Here is an 18834-nt window from a genome sequence, read left to right as displayed (position 1 = left end):
TTATTTTCTGAATTATGCTTATATTATGTCTCTTCTTCTCTTTAAAATGCATTAATTATTGATAATAAATCATTCACATGATAAGGATGGCACCTACCAACTCCACATTCTAAATAGACCAAATATCACCCTTTATTTTTCTTTATTTTTTACATATTTTTTACAAAGGGTAATTGAAAATTTTGTAGATTTATTAATATATATATATATATATATATAAAGAGGAAAGGAATGGAGAAATATTAAGAACATGGTGGAGGGGTATGGGCAAAGGATGAGTGCAAGTGCCTGAATGAATATTTGTCTGAAGCAAAGGGATGCAGCATTAAACAGCAAACTTACCTACAGAAAAATAAAACAGGGTTTTACATTTTTGGCTAATTTCTTTTCTTTTATTCTGAGGCTCTCTCTCTCTCTATCTCTCTTCTCTCTCTTTGCTTTGTCCTCTGCACCCTCTGACACACTGCTCTCTATATGGCGTAAACTTGATGGCTGATAGTGCAAGCAAAGCAAGCACCCCACCTTTGTTGTTTTCTTTTTTTTTGGTTTGTTTGTTCTTTTGTTTTGGGGTTTTCTTTCCCTTAAACTGACTCAATTCCTCTTTGTCTGTAAAAAAAATCTGCTTTTCTTTTATATCTCTCTTCCTTCTTTTTGGCCTTCACTACTTCTATAAGCCCCTGTTTATAGGGCTTCACTAGCAAAACCCACCTGCAAAAACCTCTCTCTTTCTTCTTTTCTTTCACCCTTTCTCCCCTCACACCTTGTTGTAGTTTTTTGGTCCTTCTTAGTCAAATTAAACCTTCTTCCCTAGTTGAATCCTCATTTCTATTTCTAGGGTGTGGAAGAGAAAAGAAAACAGAAGGGAATTGTATTAGTAGTCTGTCATCTTCCTTTCAGCCATCATTTTCTTTTCTAAGGGAGACCCTGAGTGTTGACTTGCCTTATTTTCTCTCTCACAATTTGTGGAGAGAGAGGGAGGCTTATGTTGGTCTGCTCTCATTTACCAGCAACTGTCTACAGTGACACTGAATTTGCTTCATATTCTTTCTTTCTTTCTTCCTTTCCCAGTTGACCTTCGGGAAAAATATGAGATGGACATTCAAAGTCTAGGCGGTTGATGACCCTTTTCTGCCTTTGTCCTTTGGATCATCAAAAGTGTTTGCCTTCTGATATTTCACATTTTGTCCACCAGACACCTTAACTGTTCAAAGCCCTCTCTCTCTCTCTCTCTCTCTCTCCTTTTGTTTTTCTTTAGTGATTTAATATTATTATTTTTGTGGGGTGGGCTTTCATGCATGGAAGAAGGGTTTCTCTTAGACAGTGCAAAGAATTAATTGATAGGTTTGGATTGTGTTGCTGAGGGAAGGGTTGACAATTGTCAAGGGAACTCCTAGCCATATAGGATCTAAAGAAGGCAAGCCCTTTTTAATTTTTAATCATTTTGGCCTCCTAACACAGCTCACTCACACAGTCACACCTTGTCTGCTTCTTCCTCTTTTGGTCTCCAAACACACTAACAATACACAAATAAATAAACGAAAGAAAGAAAGAGCTGGGAATGGAACTTTCTAGTCAAGAAGGAGAAATGCCAATCCCATTGAACAGTACATATGGAGGGGGGCACATGATCCATCATGATCATCATGCTGCACCCCACAACCATATCATAGTATCCTCAGCACCCCAAATCACTTGCACTGGTCCTTCCATACCCACAAACCTTGATGATGATCATCATGTGGGCTTCAAGAAAGTGGTGAGATACAGAGAGTGCCTCAAGAACCATGCAGCAGCCATGGGCGGCAATGCCACTGATGGCTGTGGTGAGTTCATGCCCAGCGGTGAGGAGGGTAGCATTGAAGCTCTGACTTGCTCAGCTTGCAACTGCCATAGAAACTTCCACAGAAAAGAGATTGAAGGTGAGCCATCTCCCTCTTCCTGTGACTGTTACCCCTCGCATAGTCCTCATCTGAGCAGGGCTGGGAGGAAACTCTTCCTGGGTCACCACAAGAGTATCCTACCTCCTGAGGCTCTAGGCCTAGGGTACCCTACAGCTACTGGGACTCTTATACACTCAAGAGCAGCTCCAACTCCCACACCCCACCAGATGATAATGTCCTACAACATGGGCTCCCTCCCCTCGGAGTCTGATGATCAGGCAGATGGTGGCGGGGTAGTGACTAGGCCACACCAGCTGGTGAAGAAGAGGTTTCGGACAAAGTTTACCCAGGAACAGAAGGAGAAGATGCTTAACTTTGCAGACAAAGTTGGGTGGAAAATCCAAAAGCAAGAAGAAGCTGTGGTGCAACAGTTCTGCCAAGAGATTGGGGTCAAGAGAAGAGTCCTCAAGGTCTGGATGCACAACAACAAGCACAATCTAGCCAAGAAAAACCCTTCTTCCACCACCACTCCTACTACAACAACTCCTGCTACATGACAAGCCCAAGTTAATCAGTGTCTCATCTCCTCTCCCTTTCCCTCTCCCTCTCTCGTTCTCTCTTACTTTGTGTTTTTCAGTTCCCCTAGCCAGTTAATTAGTAGCTTAAAACCATTCATCCCTTTCTTCACACTACCTTTATTCTTTTCTTTTCTGTTTTTTTTTTTTTTTTGCCTGTTTCTTCAATGATAATATCTATCGTTCTCCTTGGGCTTGTTTCTTGCTTATGGTTACTCAGTAGAGTTTCATCAGTTATTAGTTTATCTGAGTGATATGCTTTTTGCAAATCCATGCACTGTATAAGTGGATTGCAACATTTGATATTCATCGGTCTGTAGTACTTGTACCCATATTTTAATCTTCAGAAGAAGCAGAAGAAGAAGATGAGGAAGAAGAGCCTTCTAAATTAGAACACTTTCTTTATTGATTTTGTAATATTTTGATGAGATTTCTTAGTACTAATATATATATATACCCCAATCTGATTATATATTTTACACTTACAACATCACAAGCTCAATTCTGCAACTTCATCTGCATTTCTTTGGTGTTCTAAACAGAAAAACACTTGTCTGTTTGCTTTCAAAAGCAACATACCAATGTGTAGTTAATGTTTGCTTGCAAATAGTAATACACGAACTACTTAATATAATTAGTAGCCGCTAAGCAAAGCTTAACCCACCAGGCCAGACCAGATCAGACCAGACCACAGCTTTAACTTTGTTTGTCCGTACACTTTCCAAAAACCTTGGATTCTTTTTACTGCACCGAGGGTGTACTTGTTTTATGTTTGTTTTGTTTCTAATAAACTATTAGAACTGTACTAAGTTGTTCTCCTCTTAGGCGTACATGGAAAAGGGGAATGGATTAAGAAAGTGAAATGTTTCTTTACACCGTGGAACATAACTAATTAATCAAAGCAATACCTCCAATTAAGTACATTAATTAAGGTGACACATCGATTCAAACTATAATATTTATAGACTACCACTTGATCATAGAAAATCATTTCCTATACCGATAGTGTATCGAATATATATTAGTCCCTTTCGATCCTGTCTATAAATGTTTGATTGCTATTTAATTTCTTATCATCAATAATATGACAAACGATTACAACTATAACGAGGCCTTGAGAAGAGGCTGGCTGGTGGACGTAAAGGTGAGGTATGGAATTAAGGAAGGTTTTCAGTGTTGAGAAATCACGTGTTACATTAAATAGGTGTGGTTAAAAGAGCTGCCAAACCTTTCTTTTCTCACTTAAATTATCACCGTCTCGTTGCGTTTGTATGTCTGCTTTGCTTTATCCATCACATGCATCTCTCGTGTGTTCGGGTAGAAGATAATTTTGGGTGCCATGGTTATCCCTCATTTATGAGGAAGCATGATCTTCTGAGTCATATTTAATATGCTCGAGGCAATATATTTAATGTAAGCATTTCTGCCACCGAAATGGCATCCGTTCCCACCCCCAATCAATAATATCATAATTTCCTAGCTTTTCCTACTCCAAGGCCACCCTCACACCTGCAACTTTTAAATATGGTTTTGAAATTCAGAACCTCCAGAATATGCAATGTTGTTATTTGGAATAGATAGGAAAAATATTCTACATTAAATTTGTTTTCAATATATCATATCGATTTATTATAATTAAAAATGATTTGATTTATTAATATGATATATAATATAATATAATATAATCATATGATGTATGATATGATTATTAGATAATCTCAACCTTTACAGTCACTCTAATAAAAAATTAAATAAAAGAATGACAGTGAAGGGTACATCTGAAATGATAAGACTGTTGGAGGAACAATTTAAACAGACATGGGCAACAAGGGGCAGGGGTGGAGTCATATCCTAGAGCCTAGAGGCACTGGCTAGGTACTCCAAAAATGACAAAAGCTGGAGAAAATAGTTTTACCGTGCGACCACACGCATGCCAACAATCCATATAAACATTTGTCAGCACATACAAGGACACCCCAGATTTGTACAATTCCATGTATATATTTCTAAGGCTGCAAAGCCAAGAGTAGGAGTGATTTTTTGCCACCAAAGCTGGTCTATATCACTGGGAGACCATAAGGTCAGAGTGCAGCTGTGCAGCATAGACGCACTGTTTACCTGACTTGGTTTGGAGCACAGACGGTAGTAATATGTGATCTTACAGGGAAAATAAAGGAAAATTCCCAATAAAATTAAATTATATACAGCTTTCAAAACAACATGGATAAGCTGGCACCATCAAAATGGGCACCTAAAAAGGGAAAACACCTCACTCAAAAGGCAAAAAGAAAGTGATAGACCCTCCTGTAAAAGATGAAAAAGGGTAAAAAGGATGTCCATGATAAACACTTTGTATTTATGTTACACTATGAAACTCATTTCTAATGCTGCATTTGCTATAACTCATCACCGTGTAAGGTCAGCTTCCTAGAAAGCATTCCACATATAACCCTAAGTGCGGAAAATTGGGTGCTTGCACAGTTTGACCAGCTCAAAGAGAACCATGGTATTCCCACGGTCGTCCCAGTGGTATATAGCCAATTCTGAACCTCGTGTCATGTAAATGCTCTTGCCAGTGTTGTCTATGGACTATGATGTATAGTCAGAAATTGGTTTGCAACTTAAACATCCAATTTCGGATAAGCAGAAGAGCTCAAGCCTGTTCTCCCATTTAGCTCATTAATACAGTCGAGCTCGACCAGGATTAAGAAGTGACTCTGACATCCTCCAACCCTACCAGACAACAAGATATCCATGTCAAAAGGAGCATAAAGAAATGCAGAAATGAAAATTATATGCAAAATTTTCAGGCAAGCATGATATTAGACTACAGTCAGTAAAGTTAACATATGTTCCAATTCTGACACATTTTCTGACCGAAAGTATGAAATAAATCAAGGATGGCTGTTTTAGGTCAAATATGCTTTTCAATTTGATCCCTAAGCAACCTTTCTAATGAAGAGCAAAGGACTTTATTTCTCTGCTCAAAATGGAGCTTGAAGCCACTTATTAGTAATATGTTTTCTGGCTAGCAACAAAGCATGGCACCTTTGACATTATTCAGGCCATGAGATCCATTTCAATGCAACTTCAAAGTTGCAATATGGATTATGCTGCATTCTCTCTATAACTACCAAACCACTAATTGAAGGATAGCATGTAAGACCCAGTATTATCATTAACAAATCCTTTCTTAAGAGAACATAATGCAAACGTGCCACAGCACTTTTCTATCACCCTCTGCATTTTTAGATTAAGCAAATAAGAACCCCTTCATTCATCATTGGACATGCAGCACATACTTCCTATCCATTTTATAACACTAATAAACAAATCAATGGCAACTTTCATTGTTTTACTCATTATTACAGTGATTAGACTCAAAATAATCAGATTTAAAAATTTATCTCCACATTCTTCTTTTCATCAGAATGGTATTTTTTGCCCCTTTCATATTCTGCTCACTAATTATTTAACATTTTTTATGTTGGCCATATGACCTAACAGATTCAGATCATATATGATAAAAAAGTTCATATTTCCCTAATACTTCAAATGAAGATGGAACAATACCACAGTAAGGTATGTTAGCACTATGTACCACTACTAAGTATATGAATGTTATTCGTTTTTAAAATTGCATGCACAATGGGAAATCTGAATAGGTAAAGCCAACTATCTTTATATTTAAACTCATGACAAACAACAAACTTCACAAACTTAAGATCACCTGAACAGCAAGCTGGTGACAGAGAAGGAGAAATTACAAAGCAAACAGTATTAAAAGAGAATGGTATATTTCAAACAGTGAACAGCTTACCTGTTCTGCAGCTTTGCTCTTGAAAATTCCATATGATGTTGAAACCATCTTACATGAATCAGCAATATGAGCCGCAAAATCAGTAGTTGAGGGCATGAGGTTTGAGTGATCATGTTCTTGCTGACTTCTAGATGAATATTGACCATTATTTGATGAATGAATGAAATGCAAGAGCACATGTGCCTGTAATACAAGGTGGAATTATAGCTAAACACAATATATGCAAGCAAAAAATGGCCAGCCAACATAACAAGTATATAAGGTCAACAAGATTTTCTCACATGAAATGCTGCTTTTATAATGTCATCTGACTTTGCTTGATCCTTGAGCAATGCATATACTTTTCCCTTTGAAGGATTATATGTCACTAAATATCTTTCTTTCTGCCATCAATCAAGAGATACAAGATCAAACAAATTGAGACTAAGTTAATCAAGGCAACTTATAATTTAATCATCCATTTAAGCATATACATGCTTTGTGTGTGTGTGTGTGTGTGTGTGTGTTGGGGGGGGGGGGGGGGGAAGCAAGCCTTGAAACTCAATTAATCTCCTTTTAAAGGAGCATACCTCAAAGAGAGGTTCTATCGCAAGATAGGGACTTGGATCTTGGAAAGCATCCTTAAATCTTGACCCTGCCAACAACGGAAGAAATTTTAGATTGAACTCAAACAATGCCAGACCACAGAGTTTTTTTGTCAGGGAAAAACTGTTGAACAAAGTTTAATACACACCAAGAACAACAGGTCTATCCTTCAACCATGGAAAACTGAATATATTTTCCTGCAGATTTCCCTCCTGCAATGAGGGAACTTGCCCTGCAAAGTGAAGAAACACAATGAAGTCATTCAACATCTGAAGAATTATTCAAATTGTTTTAATTCATTGACAATGTCATTGACTAGAAGAACAGAAAGAAAATGTGGTCTAGATGTAGTGAAGTTCTATTACAGTTTTACTGACCAGTCTTAAGGAAGGAATCTACTGCCACACTGAATCTCGCTCTATTTAATGTGTGTAACACTACAGATCTAACCTGGAAAGAAAAACATTGAAAGTTATTATCAGAATATGAGCTTCCACAAATGAAAAATTGGCAGACCATTTTTAAATAAAAGTAATGTAAATGTTAGTGCATAATCAAACCTCTTGGTAAGAACTGAAGACATATCCACATGAAAGGAGTGCAAATGTTGTAATCAAGGATGGGTTTCTTTTCGAGATCATAATGCTCAGTCCAGTTCCCAGCTTCAAAGAAAATTAAACAGTTCAGTTGAAACCTCATATTTTTAAACATAAGAAAGACAAACATACCATGCATGATAATGCATACATGAAAAATCACAAGGATATTGGATATAAAAAATTAGTAGGACTGAAATGAGACAGATCTTCTAATTGCAAAAGCACAAAAGCAAACATATTTACTTCTGCATGACTAAAAATTCCAACATTCAGAAAATACAGGTATAAAGCTCCAACATGATTTATTAATAATTTAGTGATATCAGTAAAATTTTAATTTCAAAAGCCTCCAAAGAGCACCAAAAATAAAAAACCAACTAGCATCCCCATTAACATGCTAGCAAAAATTTCAAAATCAATTAAACTGTACCTAATGACAATATCCACTGCTCAAGTTCAAATTTGTCCAAGGCAACCATTGCAGTGGTGCTATCCCACATAGATAAAAAATCTTGAGTTCCTTGGTGTCTTCAATCAAATTGGATCTCTCCATCTATTGCCAATTGATTTAGGTTGGATGCTTAACATGGCAGTAGAGCCTTGCCCAAGTTTGTTATATTGCTCATTATTCTTATCGCTTGTTGCCCCGAAAGTGTTTGTCCACATGGCAGGCACATTTGTTTTGGTTGTTATATCAGGTCAACAGGTGAGGGAGAGTATAGAGTGGTGTTAATCTGAGTTTCCTATGCTCTTATATTCAAGTTGAGTCTCTCCACCTATTGCTAATTGGTTTTAGGTTGGATGCTTAATATTAACCAAATACTATTTTGAGTCAAATACTGAGATAATGAATCAAAATTTTAGACTTAGATGTTTCCTCTTTTCACCTAGTGTCAACAGATTGCACAGCCACTTGATACAAAAGCATGTTCAGTGCCAATCACATGCATTTACACATCATTTTTTTTTTTGCCTTTAATTCTGGACATCAGAAGATGATTCTTGTTCTGTAAACAGAAATATAAAAGCATCAAACCATCATGCAGCAGCAGCACCTGACAGCAAGCTAATACTTATTGTTTGCTCTTTATCAGCACCGGAGATTTGACAGGTTCTGATCATCATGGCCATAGTAATTGCTATTGCCACAAAGGTACTTTCAATATGTTAACTTAAATAGACAATATAGCTGGCAAACCAAACTCTCATTCCAATCAGTCAAACCATATCTATTTGCACAGTACAACATCTAAGGCAACTTTCCCGTTCACTTTTCTGCTCCTTTTTTTCTTCCATGCTATGTTACTAGACCTTGGGGTGAGGGTTGAAAACGGGCATGTGTCTTCACACATGTACGTTCAATTTTTCCTAAGCTTTTCTTTATATTTGGAGGGTTAGACCTCCATACTCATGTGGTATGTGATCAATACAGGAACCTCAAGAAAATGAAGAGTCGGAGCAATATAGCTTCCATGTACTTTCGGAGTCTGACCTTACTCTTTTAGTTCCTTCTAATAATTCCTATATCATAACAAGTCTGTTAATTGCATCTACATTGCACATTTCCAAGCAACTTTCAAGCATTATCCTTCCTCATATTGCCACCCATATCGATGGTGTTTCAGAAATAATTAACCTTAAAGAAAATTATGTGACTGTGTAAAGAACACTACTTCATGCTATCATGACAATTAAAAGCATACCAGATCTGCGATATTGCCAACACATTCTCCTTTAGCTGTGACATCTCCGATGTTTTCTCCTTTAGCAAAGGCCTTGTAAATTGGTGTCCGAGTCGATGTTGATGTTACGGCAGCAACATTCTACAAGTAAGCAATAAAGAATTAAGAATGCAGTAGGTAATCAACCACGAAGGCATATGTTGTAAAGAAAACCATTCAACCTTCACCACGTTTGCAGCACAAGCCATAGGAAGAAAAAGATGAGGCACAGCTGCAGTTGCCAACTCGACCCCAGCACCCAGCTCCATAAGAAGGTCACCAGCAAACCGCAGCTATAACAAATTGGAAGTAAGAATTTCATGAGAAAAGTACATGCAACTTCCACCACCTCCATCTCCAAAAGGAAACATTACCTGTTTTAGATCATAATCAAATTTCTTTCCTTGCCGGGCAAAAAGCATTTTACCAACACGGCCGGCGCCATCCTGCAAACATAGTGAAACTTTATCTTGATGGAATGCCAATTTGGACTAACCTTTTTTTCTACGCACCACATTCAATACAAAAGGACACGCCCAAAAGGTAATAATATATAAGGGTAAGGTAACATAAGGTTTTAAAGGAAAACTTTGTGAAACTAACGCAGTTTGACTACTTAATGAATTCTATGAACTTACTTCTTGAATGCTTTCCAAATGCCAACAAAATGCAAAATTGAGCATTGAGACATTTCATTTTAGAAAGATATAAGTAGATATTTTAATTTTAGCAATTGCAATTAATGGCTCACTCAGAAAAAAAGAAGAAGCAAATAGTAACTATGAACAAATGCCATAAACATGCTACAGTTGCACTTTCTTTCCCACAAGCAGTACCCACAAAAATGAATTTTTTGCAAGCATTAAGGAAAAACACAATCAGTTTCTTTTTTCTAAAAAAAAAAGTCTGAATTTATAACTTTTTCTTCCTGCATTGTAAAAAAGAATTTATCAGCTTTGCATCTTGTGGTGAAAAAGTAAACAGAGAAAGGCTTCCTCAACAAGCTTCCACAATGAACAGGCCGTCATAAACACTTATTAGCCAGTTTTGCACAAAGAGTAACTCATCAGGTCAAAAAACATACCGCCGTTTTAGGAAAAATTACCAATACCATGTTAGCATTGCTAACATGTATTTACTTTTGAAGAGCAGCTGCTCCCTAATAATTTAATATTAGAGAAGCCATTGAAAAAATCACTACCAACCACTGAAAATTAATTATGATTTGCACACTAATATTTCAGAGATGTATGGGTGCAACAAGGAGCAACCACAATCTTCAGATAGAACCTAGTTTCTACTTAGAGGAACATTTTAGTCTCATACAACCTATTATATCTTATTGAGCAAAAGTTCCTAATAACACCCTTGAGTTTTGCAGAAAAACTTCATCGTTAGATCATCAAAATGGCAATTAACAGCTCAGTTAGAACATTCACACATTTTGATCAGCCAGAGGAAATACCACAATGAGAAAATTCAAAATATGCTAAGACAAATATCCCTCAAGATTTCCAACTAGGCTCACTGCATCCCTATTAACTGTTTATATAAGAGAATTCGTAAGCTTTTTTTTTTTTTTTCCAATAATATATTAATGCTTGATAAATGCAAACCAGAGGAAGATTGTGCTCATAGACTTGGCAACTAGACAACCAGAAGTAGTGCCAAGACAGTTGTAAAGCAACAAAGTAAATGCAGAAGCAAATGTAAGCTTGTGTTTTTTCAGCCACCAAACTTACAGAAGAAGGTATATGTTGCCAACTTCAAACATCTTACATCTTCCCTACCTTGAGAATCCAATTGATAGCGACAGCACCAGGAGTAGCTCTATTTCTAGAGACCCCAACTGAGCTCAAAAGGGTTTGCGTTGTGAAAACACCCATTGCTCCACCAAAGAAGTGCTGCATTGAACAAGATGGCAATCAGTATGGTATTTAAGGATGCTAAAATAACTAAATTGAGAGGCACGGGCAAGTCTTTAGTCTTTTATCGCCCTTCGCTTTCCAATATGCTAAAATCCCACCTTCAATGCTCTCCATGTCATGTATGGCACGTACGAAGGAGTAACACTGTCAGGAAAACCCTCAGGCACCACATATGATCGCACAAACGACATCAATTCCTGCGCCATCAATTTAACCACAATTCAAGTCATCCCACAAAGCACAATGCAAGTGTTCTAAACAGATGCAAATCCAACAGTAAGAATAAGACCTTGTGGCTTCGATTGGAATATAAGCATCCTTTTACAGCGAGAGTTATTATTATAAGAAAAAACAAATAGCCCCAGTTACTTACTCATTCTCTTCCTTTTTGGTTGATAGTAATTATGTTTACCACTTTTATGAAACACTCGAGAACAACAGTAGTCAAATAGTAGTCGTAACAGGGGGGGAAAGGGAGTAATAATGACAAGTGAAAAAATGGGTGAATTCTTTATAGTGAATTAGTAGTATATATTTGAGCAAAAGGGGTCATCGCAATTTTAAAAAATAATAACAATGTTCAAATGCCATAAACATAAAGCAAAAATAGAGCACAAAAATTGGCCAAACAAGATTATGAGATTGAAAACAATAAAGGCAGGATTTGATATACTAGTAATTGATTTTCTTTTCGTTTTTATTGCAAAATAAAAAAGAAAAAGAAAAAGAAAAAGCTTACATCAACAGGGGCCTGAGGGGTGTGCGAGCTGAGAGCGCGAATGGAATTGTTCTTGAGATTTCCAAAAGGATCTTTCTCCGCCATGTACTTCCATCTCCTGCCGTCGATTTCCTCGCAACATATCAATTTCAAGCTCGATTCCACAAATTCCTCCCCCACCAATCCCATCCTCCGATTTTCATCCATCAATGGGATCGCCGCTCCATCATTCATGCTGCTTCCGCTGCTGCTAGTTACACCCGCATTCGTCGCCAGGTTGGCGCTGATACGCAGCGTTTCGCGGACGAGGAGGCGAGACTCCTGGGAGGTCAGGCTTTGGGCGGTGGCGTTGGGGTTGGGCGGGGATTGCTTCACCTTCACTTTCATCTTCAACCGCTGGTCGTTAGCAGGAAAGAATTGAGAGGAATTCCTTGGGTTTGGATTGTTAGAAAATAAAGAAAGGGGGAAGCGCTTTTATCGTGCCGATTTGGCTTTGGTTTTAACGACAATGAGGCATTGGAAAATTCCCGCTGGGGGGAACGTGGCCTACAGCCTAAAACGTACAACTACATATAACTACTTGTCATTACAGAGCAAGCTTTTTACTTAGGGGCTGTTTGCCTTGTTCCTATTTCCATCTATTTAAAAATGAAATACTTTTTTCAAACTCTTCTCTTTCATATAAATATTATTATTATTTTTTAAAATCTCATTTCTCTCGAGCCTTTTTTTTCTCTTATTTCTGTTATTAATTGTATTGTTTCAAAAAATCCCGAGTTATTGACTGGTTTTGGTTTCTAAGCTAAATTGGGTTCGGTGTGAGATGAATTTCATAATGATATTATGTTCAAATAAAATTTTAAATTATTTAAAAAATTTTAAATAAATTCATATATTTTTATTTTAAATTAAATTAATTTTTATAATTAATGATTGATTAATAAAAATATAGTGATTTAATTAAAAATTTAAGTGTTTTTTTTTCATAGTATTATTTTGTTTGGTAGACCGGTCCTTACATTAGTACCTTAGTTTCAAAAAAATAATTAATTAATAATAAATAATAGTGTTTCGCATTTAGCATGTGATCTCACAAAATTAATAAAAAAAAAAAAAAGGAGTGAGGAGGAAGACAAAAGAGAAAGAAAGGTGAAAGCAAACAGGGCGTAGTGAGTTAAAAGAGGGAAACAATGTTGCGTTTATGTCGTTGTGCGACTGTAGTTGGAAGAGCCACACAGTTGGTGTCTGGTCGAAGCCAAAGACACAAATTGCATGGGCTAGGATTTGGATTTGGATTTGGATGACACCTATGCTACGCACCACTCCTATGCCGTTCTTTCATTTTTGGATGTACATATCAGAGTACCTTATAGCTGCAACAATGTTTAATTAGTATTTACATGATAAATAAATATTTATTTATTTATTATTATTTTGTCATTATTTTCTAACTTAGTTTCCTTTTAAAATTAATAAGGAGATCAATTTAAAATTAATCCAAACTATAATGTATGTTATATATATGTATAAAAGGCTAACCTAATCTTATTCATAGTTTAATTTTAACTAACTAATTAACAATAATATAACATAACTCTTAATTAATATAAGATAGTAATGTGACATAATGAAATGAATATATGATATTTTCATCATGTAGCTTAAAATATTACAAGTGATTTTTTAATTAATAATAATTTAAAATAAAATTATAATAAAAGAATAAAAATTATTTAAATTTTTAAAAAAGTAATTTAAAAAAAAACTAATACAATGAAAAAAAAATTTAGTGAGAGGGCATGTTAGGTAATAGGAAGATAAAGTAGGGGCATTGGTGTAAAATTGCGAACTTATAAATGAAGGATTTCCAGAAGGGTGATCATTTCATCGTGTTTGGCAAAATCTCACTCCCAAACCCTAAAAGTAGTCGAAATCATCAAAAAACCGTAGAATAGGATATTGTAAAGGGAAAATACAATGCAAGGAGAAGATGAGCTAAGCATAGAAGAGCTGGCTTCAAATCTCTCTACGTATAAGGAACAGCTTCAGCAGGTTCGGTTTTTCTTTCTTTCAACTTAATTTTCGCAATTAGCTTTAATTTGTTTGCAAATTTTCGTCTGCTTATGAGCCAAGTATTTGATTGGACTAAATTATATGTTTTTCGAACGAATTATTTGGGTTTAAGGTTTTTTTTTTCATTTATACTTTAAAATTAATTAATAAAGTATTTCGTAATTGTTAGATATAATGTGTTTTCCGCAGTTTTGACTTTGCTTGCTGAGACAAGTGGAGGAATTCTATGTTTTTTGGTTATTCTATTTCACACGACTAATTATTAGACTAATTAGAGGATTCTGGTGAAAAACAGGTTCGACAGCTTCTGGTTGATGATCCTGGAAACCTTGAATATGTGGACATGGAGAAGGAGCTCGCAGAGGTGATCCTTGCTTATGCTTATTTTCTTTGTGTTTATTCTTTCATTGCATTTGATTTTTTTTATTGTAGGTTTTCCTTTCATTTTTTTCTTGTTATTTGTGGTTCTTTCCTCTAGCTTGTGATGTTGCGGTTACAATTCGGTTTTTCTGTTGAGAAATGGAACCAACCTACTATCCAGCACCAGAAAGTGATAGAAATATCAGTTTTAGTTAGTGGGCTTTTATTTAGATGTCAAGTTTTACAATAAAGTGATCAAAATATCATTTCTCTTCCTTCCCTATTTTGAAGGAATCAACATGTTGCTCAAACAAGCAACATCAATTAACTGCTACTGGCTCTGCTGGAGGTTTGTTTTCATTTCAGGGTTAAAAAGGTGAGGATGGTTCATGCATTAAAGAAGTTCACAGCTGCAAAAAAGTGAACTTTAGGGAGAACAAATTTTTTCTGAAAATAAAGAGCTTTGCATGATGCCCATCACTTTGATCTTGATTCCTTTGCAGGTGTGCTATGTGTCGTGATGGCTAGTCTGCTTCTCATTCACCTGATTTCCGATGTTCACCCTGAGATTCTAAGTTCGAAATTTGATAACAATTCGCCCTTTACTATTTTACTAAATGTATAGATTTTTGCTTAAGATGTATACTTGTGCTGAAGTTTTGGGCTGCAGGTGATTGCTCTGACGGAGGAACTGCTTGCAACTGCAAAGCAAAATGAGATTTCTGGATCAGATATTGGGACTAGTTATAGTGCACCCCCTGCACAATCAAAGGTGATTAAAATGGCTAATTGAAATCTTTGATTTATTTTGGTAGTTCTTTTTGTTTTTCAGAAATGGTTCCTTATCCACAAAGTCAAGATTCTGAATTGAATTGGGAAATTTCTACAACTTTTTTGCAAATGTATGCATATGTGATGTGGCAAATTATATTGTTTTCTTGTGTACAATTTGTCACATGACCAAGCCTTTTTCAAATTATATTGTTTTCTTGTGTACAATTTGTCACATGACCAAGCCTATCTTATGTGTGTATTGGATGCAAGAAGTTCTTGCACGTCACAACAACATTAGCATATCATAGGTAGTTGGGACAGGTAGTTGAATAACAGAATTTGTTATTGCAATTGAGAATATTTATTTTCATAATCTCCAACTATTACCTTGGTTTAATTTATATTCTTTTGTAAAATTTGTTAGGCAACAGAAATCTTTTTTCTTTTGTTTGTTACATTGGAAAATGCTTTTGATCCAGCTGGCGATTAGAGTTGTTCTTTTGATGTGTATTTTTGCTGGTGTAGATCTCTTTATTCTTTTAGGCACTCACATAAATGTTTTTCTCTTATCTAGGAAGCAGGGAAAACATCAGATTATGAGGATAAATTTCCTGTTGGCACAAAAGTTCAGGCTGTCTGGAGTGAAGATGGAGAGTGGTATGCAAAGAAACAAGGATATTGTAATTTTAACCAATTGTTTTTTCCCTTCCGTTTCTTTTACCTACTTTTCTTTTCTGTATTTGATTAGTTGAATGTTCAGGTATGATGCAACTGTTGAGGCTATTACTCCAAATGGGTATTTTGTCCTCTATGATGGATGGGGAAACAAGGAAGAGGTACAATTCTGGTTGCCAAATGGGATTCTTATATTCATACATCTCTTTACTATTTTTATATTCTATTACTTGTTAGCCTATTTGATACTTTTGTTAGCATTAAAGTGTTGTTAAGGCATGTGCCTAGGTGCTAAGGTGCAGTGCCAGACAACAAAAGCGCCTCAGACCCTTTTGGGTGAGGTTCATTTGGTCAGGCGTGTGCATAGGCAATCTTTTTGGTAATAGGTGCATAAAAAGCCCATTTGATTTAATTTCTTTGATTTTTTGTTTTTTAATTTTTTTCATTATGCTTTTTCCATTATAATTTTTAATTTTTAATTTGAGGACATCCACAAATTGCACTTTTTACCTTGTAGTTTCAAAACGTACACTTTTACCCCTTGATTTTCTGTCAGTAGTTTAGCAAATGTTGAGTAAATTGCCTCTTGTGTTAAAGGCAGTATGACATAGCAGTATGACATAGCACTAAACTTTGGAATCTTGAAAATACGCTAATTGACATGGTATGATTAGATTTTGCAAATAAAAATAATTGGTTGCAGTTGAAAGGAAGATCCTCAAACTTGGAATAGAACCCAAAGCCATTCAACAAAGAATCACATGAAGTGGATTAGGGTTTTTTTTTTCAAATTAAAAAATAAAAACATGTTTATTGTTGCAGGATTTTTCAAATTAGATGAAATCAATAAATACCCAGTATTAGTTTTTCAACAAGGAGGAAAAAGGAGGCTTCAGTTACTTCTCGTTTTGATCCTTTAACTAGAAATGACAATACTTTGTCGATTTTCTACCATTGAATAATCCAAGGAGCAATATGTGGATGATTACATGATGAAACAATGGTCCTTTTTTGTGGAATTCTGGGATATATATAAAGGAAGAGGCTGTAAGAAGAGAATGCCGGAAAGCGAGAAAAAGAGCAGTAAACATTCATTGAACAAAATGAGTAAAGAGTCCTTTGTGACTGTTGTGGCAGTTGAGTTTTTGATCTCTTCATCTCAGTAAAGTTTTTGCTCAGCAATAAATGGTTTGATTAATAGGGTTTAACAGTCAAGCAGGGAAGTGTAATCATCATTTAGCAGTGTATCCAGGGGTTTGGTTTTTTACTCTAAGTTTAATTCCCTGTGGTTTCCTTTTCTTTTCTTTGGGGTCTACGTTTACGTGATGAAACTGATTTTTGTTGATAAGACATGATTCCACTTTGACTGGAACCCGGCATTGCAGTTCTTTATTTCCTTGTGCCTGTATCCCTAAGTTGAATATATCCTATACTGTTAATAGAAACCTTGTTTGGGAGTCCTTTTTTTTGTGATTTTTTCTAATTAACCATTGATAGAAATATGTTCAGACACAACTTTTGGTTTTTGCAACTTGTTTGTCATTTTCCTTTAGTGCCTTACAAACTCCTTTCACCATATGCAATTTCAATACCAGGTGGATCCTGCCAATGTGAGGGCAATTGAATACAATGCTTTGCTGGAAGCTGAGAAGGTTGCTGAAGCTACAAAACAAGCTATCAAACGTAAGATTGCTCAAGCTGCTTCTGTTGACTTTCAATCTCGAAGTTTACCAGCAAAGCTTCGGATAACTGCTGATGATCCTGAGGATGTAGTAAGTACTCTGTATGGTGCTAGTATAGAACTTTCAGTTTTTCACAGAGGGCAATCTGAAGTTTAGGTTTTTTTTTTTTCGTGAGTTATGACATTTGATGTTCCTAGAACTAGCATCATCCCAGGTCCAATTACTGGATAATGGTGCTTGATTTTCCTATGTTGATTGATTTTTCATGTGTGCTTTATGTCTGAAATAGGACCTATAGTTGATACTTTTGAAAATTCCTCAGCTAGTAATGCATTTATGTTCTACTTGTAATTTGCTGATGCTGTAATTTTTGGGTCAAATCTTTTTTCTACCACCTAGCAATCAATTACTATCTTTTAGTAGATGAAATTTGGCAGAAATATAGTTTCTACCAATTGATTTGATGATTTTTTGCCTGTGATTCCTCAGAAAGCCGCCAAGCGAAAGAAGATACATGCTTTTAAGTCAAAGATGCGATTTGAACAACTTGAAGTGGCACAAAATAAGCGGCAGAATGCTTGGCAGCAGTTTCAGACAACCAAAGGCAAGACTAAAAAGGTCTGTCTAGCAAGCCTTTTTTCCTGTTGATGTGTTTTTAGAATATTCCCCAATTGGATGACCAACCCTTTTTCTTGTCTCTTCTAGAACTGCCCATTAAATGGTGTTTTGAGTGCATCAATTTTTGTTAAATGGGTGAAAGGCATGATTTTCTTGATGGTGGAAACTTAATGTGGGAAAATTATATCAAATATATCGGATGATGATGTGTCAGTGTATACCTTACATAAACTTTCTTGTTTGCTGGTAATTGAGAGCCAATTATTTAGATACTTAAGAACCTAGACTGAGATGCAAAATCTTATTTCCTATTCCAGGTTGGGTTCTTCTCTGGGCGGAAGCGCGAGAGCATCTTCAAGTCTCCGGATGATCCTCATGGTAAGGTTGGTGTCACAGGAAGTGGAAAGGGGTTGACAGAGTTCCAGAAAAGAGAGAAGCACTTGCATCTCAAGGGAGGAAATGTTGAGATAAATGATGACTAGACTTCCACCAATTTCCTACTAGAGTAAAGCCTATCCATTGGTAGTTTGACAAGTTCCTTCCTGGGAGTGATGTAAACATGAATTCCTTCAATTATACTCCTTGCAAGTTGTTAATGATACTACATTAAAAAAAAAAAAAAAAAGAATTATATTTCACACTCAAATGTTACTGTAGTTTTCTACTTTAGCCTTTTGCTTTTGGTATAGAGAGAATCTGAGTGCCCTTTATATTATTAGCTTCTACACTTCATTTTTGTCTTAGAATTTTCTTATATTAGCTTAGTAGTTTCTTTTTTTTTAAACTCTTACTTTGATTTCTTATATTGGATTTAATAGTTTTTAAA

At 35.9% G+C, this 18834-nt stretch overlaps 3 protein-coding genes across 3 annotated transcripts; 2 read left to right on the top strand and 1 right to left on the bottom strand.

The window, feature by feature from the left end:
- Positions 1-287: 287 nt before the first annotated feature.
- LOC18595231 (zinc-finger homeodomain protein 4) lies at positions 288-2867 on the top strand. The gene has a single exon (XM_018123557.2). It carries the CDS (start codon positions 1559-1561, stop codon positions 2435-2437), a length of 879 nt encoding a protein of 292 aa, XP_017979046.1. The 5' UTR covers positions 288-1558; the 3' UTR covers positions 2438-2867.
- A 1754-nt stretch (positions 2868-4621) lies between these two features.
- On the bottom strand, positions 4622-12377 carry RUS6 (root UVB sensitive protein (Protein of unknown function, DUF647)). Its single transcript, XM_007023089.3, has 13 exons — positions 11848-12377; positions 11207-11305; positions 10971-11084; positions 9555-9626; positions 9363-9473; positions 9163-9282; positions 7421-7522; positions 7238-7310; positions 7009-7092; positions 6845-6909; positions 6557-6658; positions 6276-6458; positions 4622-5188 (listed from the first exon to the last, which is right to left on the bottom strand). Exons 1-13 carry the CDS (start codon positions 12211-12213, stop codon positions 5135-5137), a joined length of 1545 nt encoding a protein of 514 aa, XP_007023151.1. The 5' UTR covers positions 12214-12377; the 3' UTR covers positions 4622-5134.
- A 1325-nt stretch (positions 12378-13702) lies between these two features.
- On the top strand, positions 13703-18737 carry LOC18595229 (nucleic acid binding/RNA binding protein). Its single transcript, XM_007023087.3, has 8 exons — positions 13703-13878; positions 14195-14263; positions 14930-15031; positions 15608-15690; positions 15794-15869; positions 17304-17480; positions 17880-18008; positions 18326-18737. Exons 1-8 carry the CDS (start codon positions 13804-13806, stop codon positions 18488-18490), a joined length of 876 nt encoding a protein of 291 aa, XP_007023149.2. The 5' UTR covers positions 13703-13803; the 3' UTR covers positions 18491-18737.
- The last annotated feature ends 97 nt before the right edge of the window (positions 18738-18834 follow it).

This window comes from Theobroma cacao, chromosome 6 (genome assembly GCF_053813885.1).
Source record: "Theobroma cacao isolate CCN51 chromosome 6, ASM5381388v1, whole genome shotgun sequence".
In the NCBI taxonomy this organism is placed as follows: Eukaryota; Viridiplantae; Streptophyta; class Magnoliopsida; order Malvales; family Malvaceae; genus Theobroma; species Theobroma cacao.
This window is presented reverse-complemented; position numbering and strand designations above follow the sequence as displayed.

What these genes read in the sequence shown, in the direction of transcription:
- LOC18595229 (XM_007023087.3), top strand. Translation starts at nt 13,804, where the DNA reads ATGCAAGGAGAAGATGAGCTAAGCATAGAAGAGCTGGCTTCAAATCTC. An exon ending in TGGAGAAGGAGCTCGCAGAG is followed by an intron (nt 14,264 to 14,929) that starts GTGATCCTTGCT and finishes TTTGGGCTGCAG; the next exon opens with GTGATTGCTCTGACGGAGGA. An exon ending in CACCCCCTGCACAATCAAAG is followed by an intron (nt 15,032 to 15,607) that starts GTGATTAAAATG and finishes TCTCTTATCTAG; the next exon opens with GAAGCAGGGAAAACATCAGA.
- LOC18595231 (XM_018123557.2), top strand. Translation starts at nt 1,559, where the DNA reads ATGGAACTTTCTAGTCAAGAAGGAGAAATGCCAATCCCATTGAACAGT.
- RUS6 (XM_007023089.3), bottom strand. Translation starts at nt 12,213, where the DNA reads ATGAAAGTGAAGGTGAAGCAATCCCCGCCCAACCCCAACGCCACCGCC. An exon ending in CGATAGAACCTCTCTTTGAG is followed by an intron (nt 6,659 to 6,844) that starts GTATGCTCCTTT and finishes GATTGATGGCAG; the next exon opens with AAAGAAAGATATTTAGTGAC. An exon ending in AGAGCAAAGCTGCAGAACAG is followed by an intron (nt 5,189 to 6,275) that starts GTAAGCTGTTCA and finishes GTTGTCTGGTAG; the next exon opens with GGTTGGAGGATGTCAGAGTC.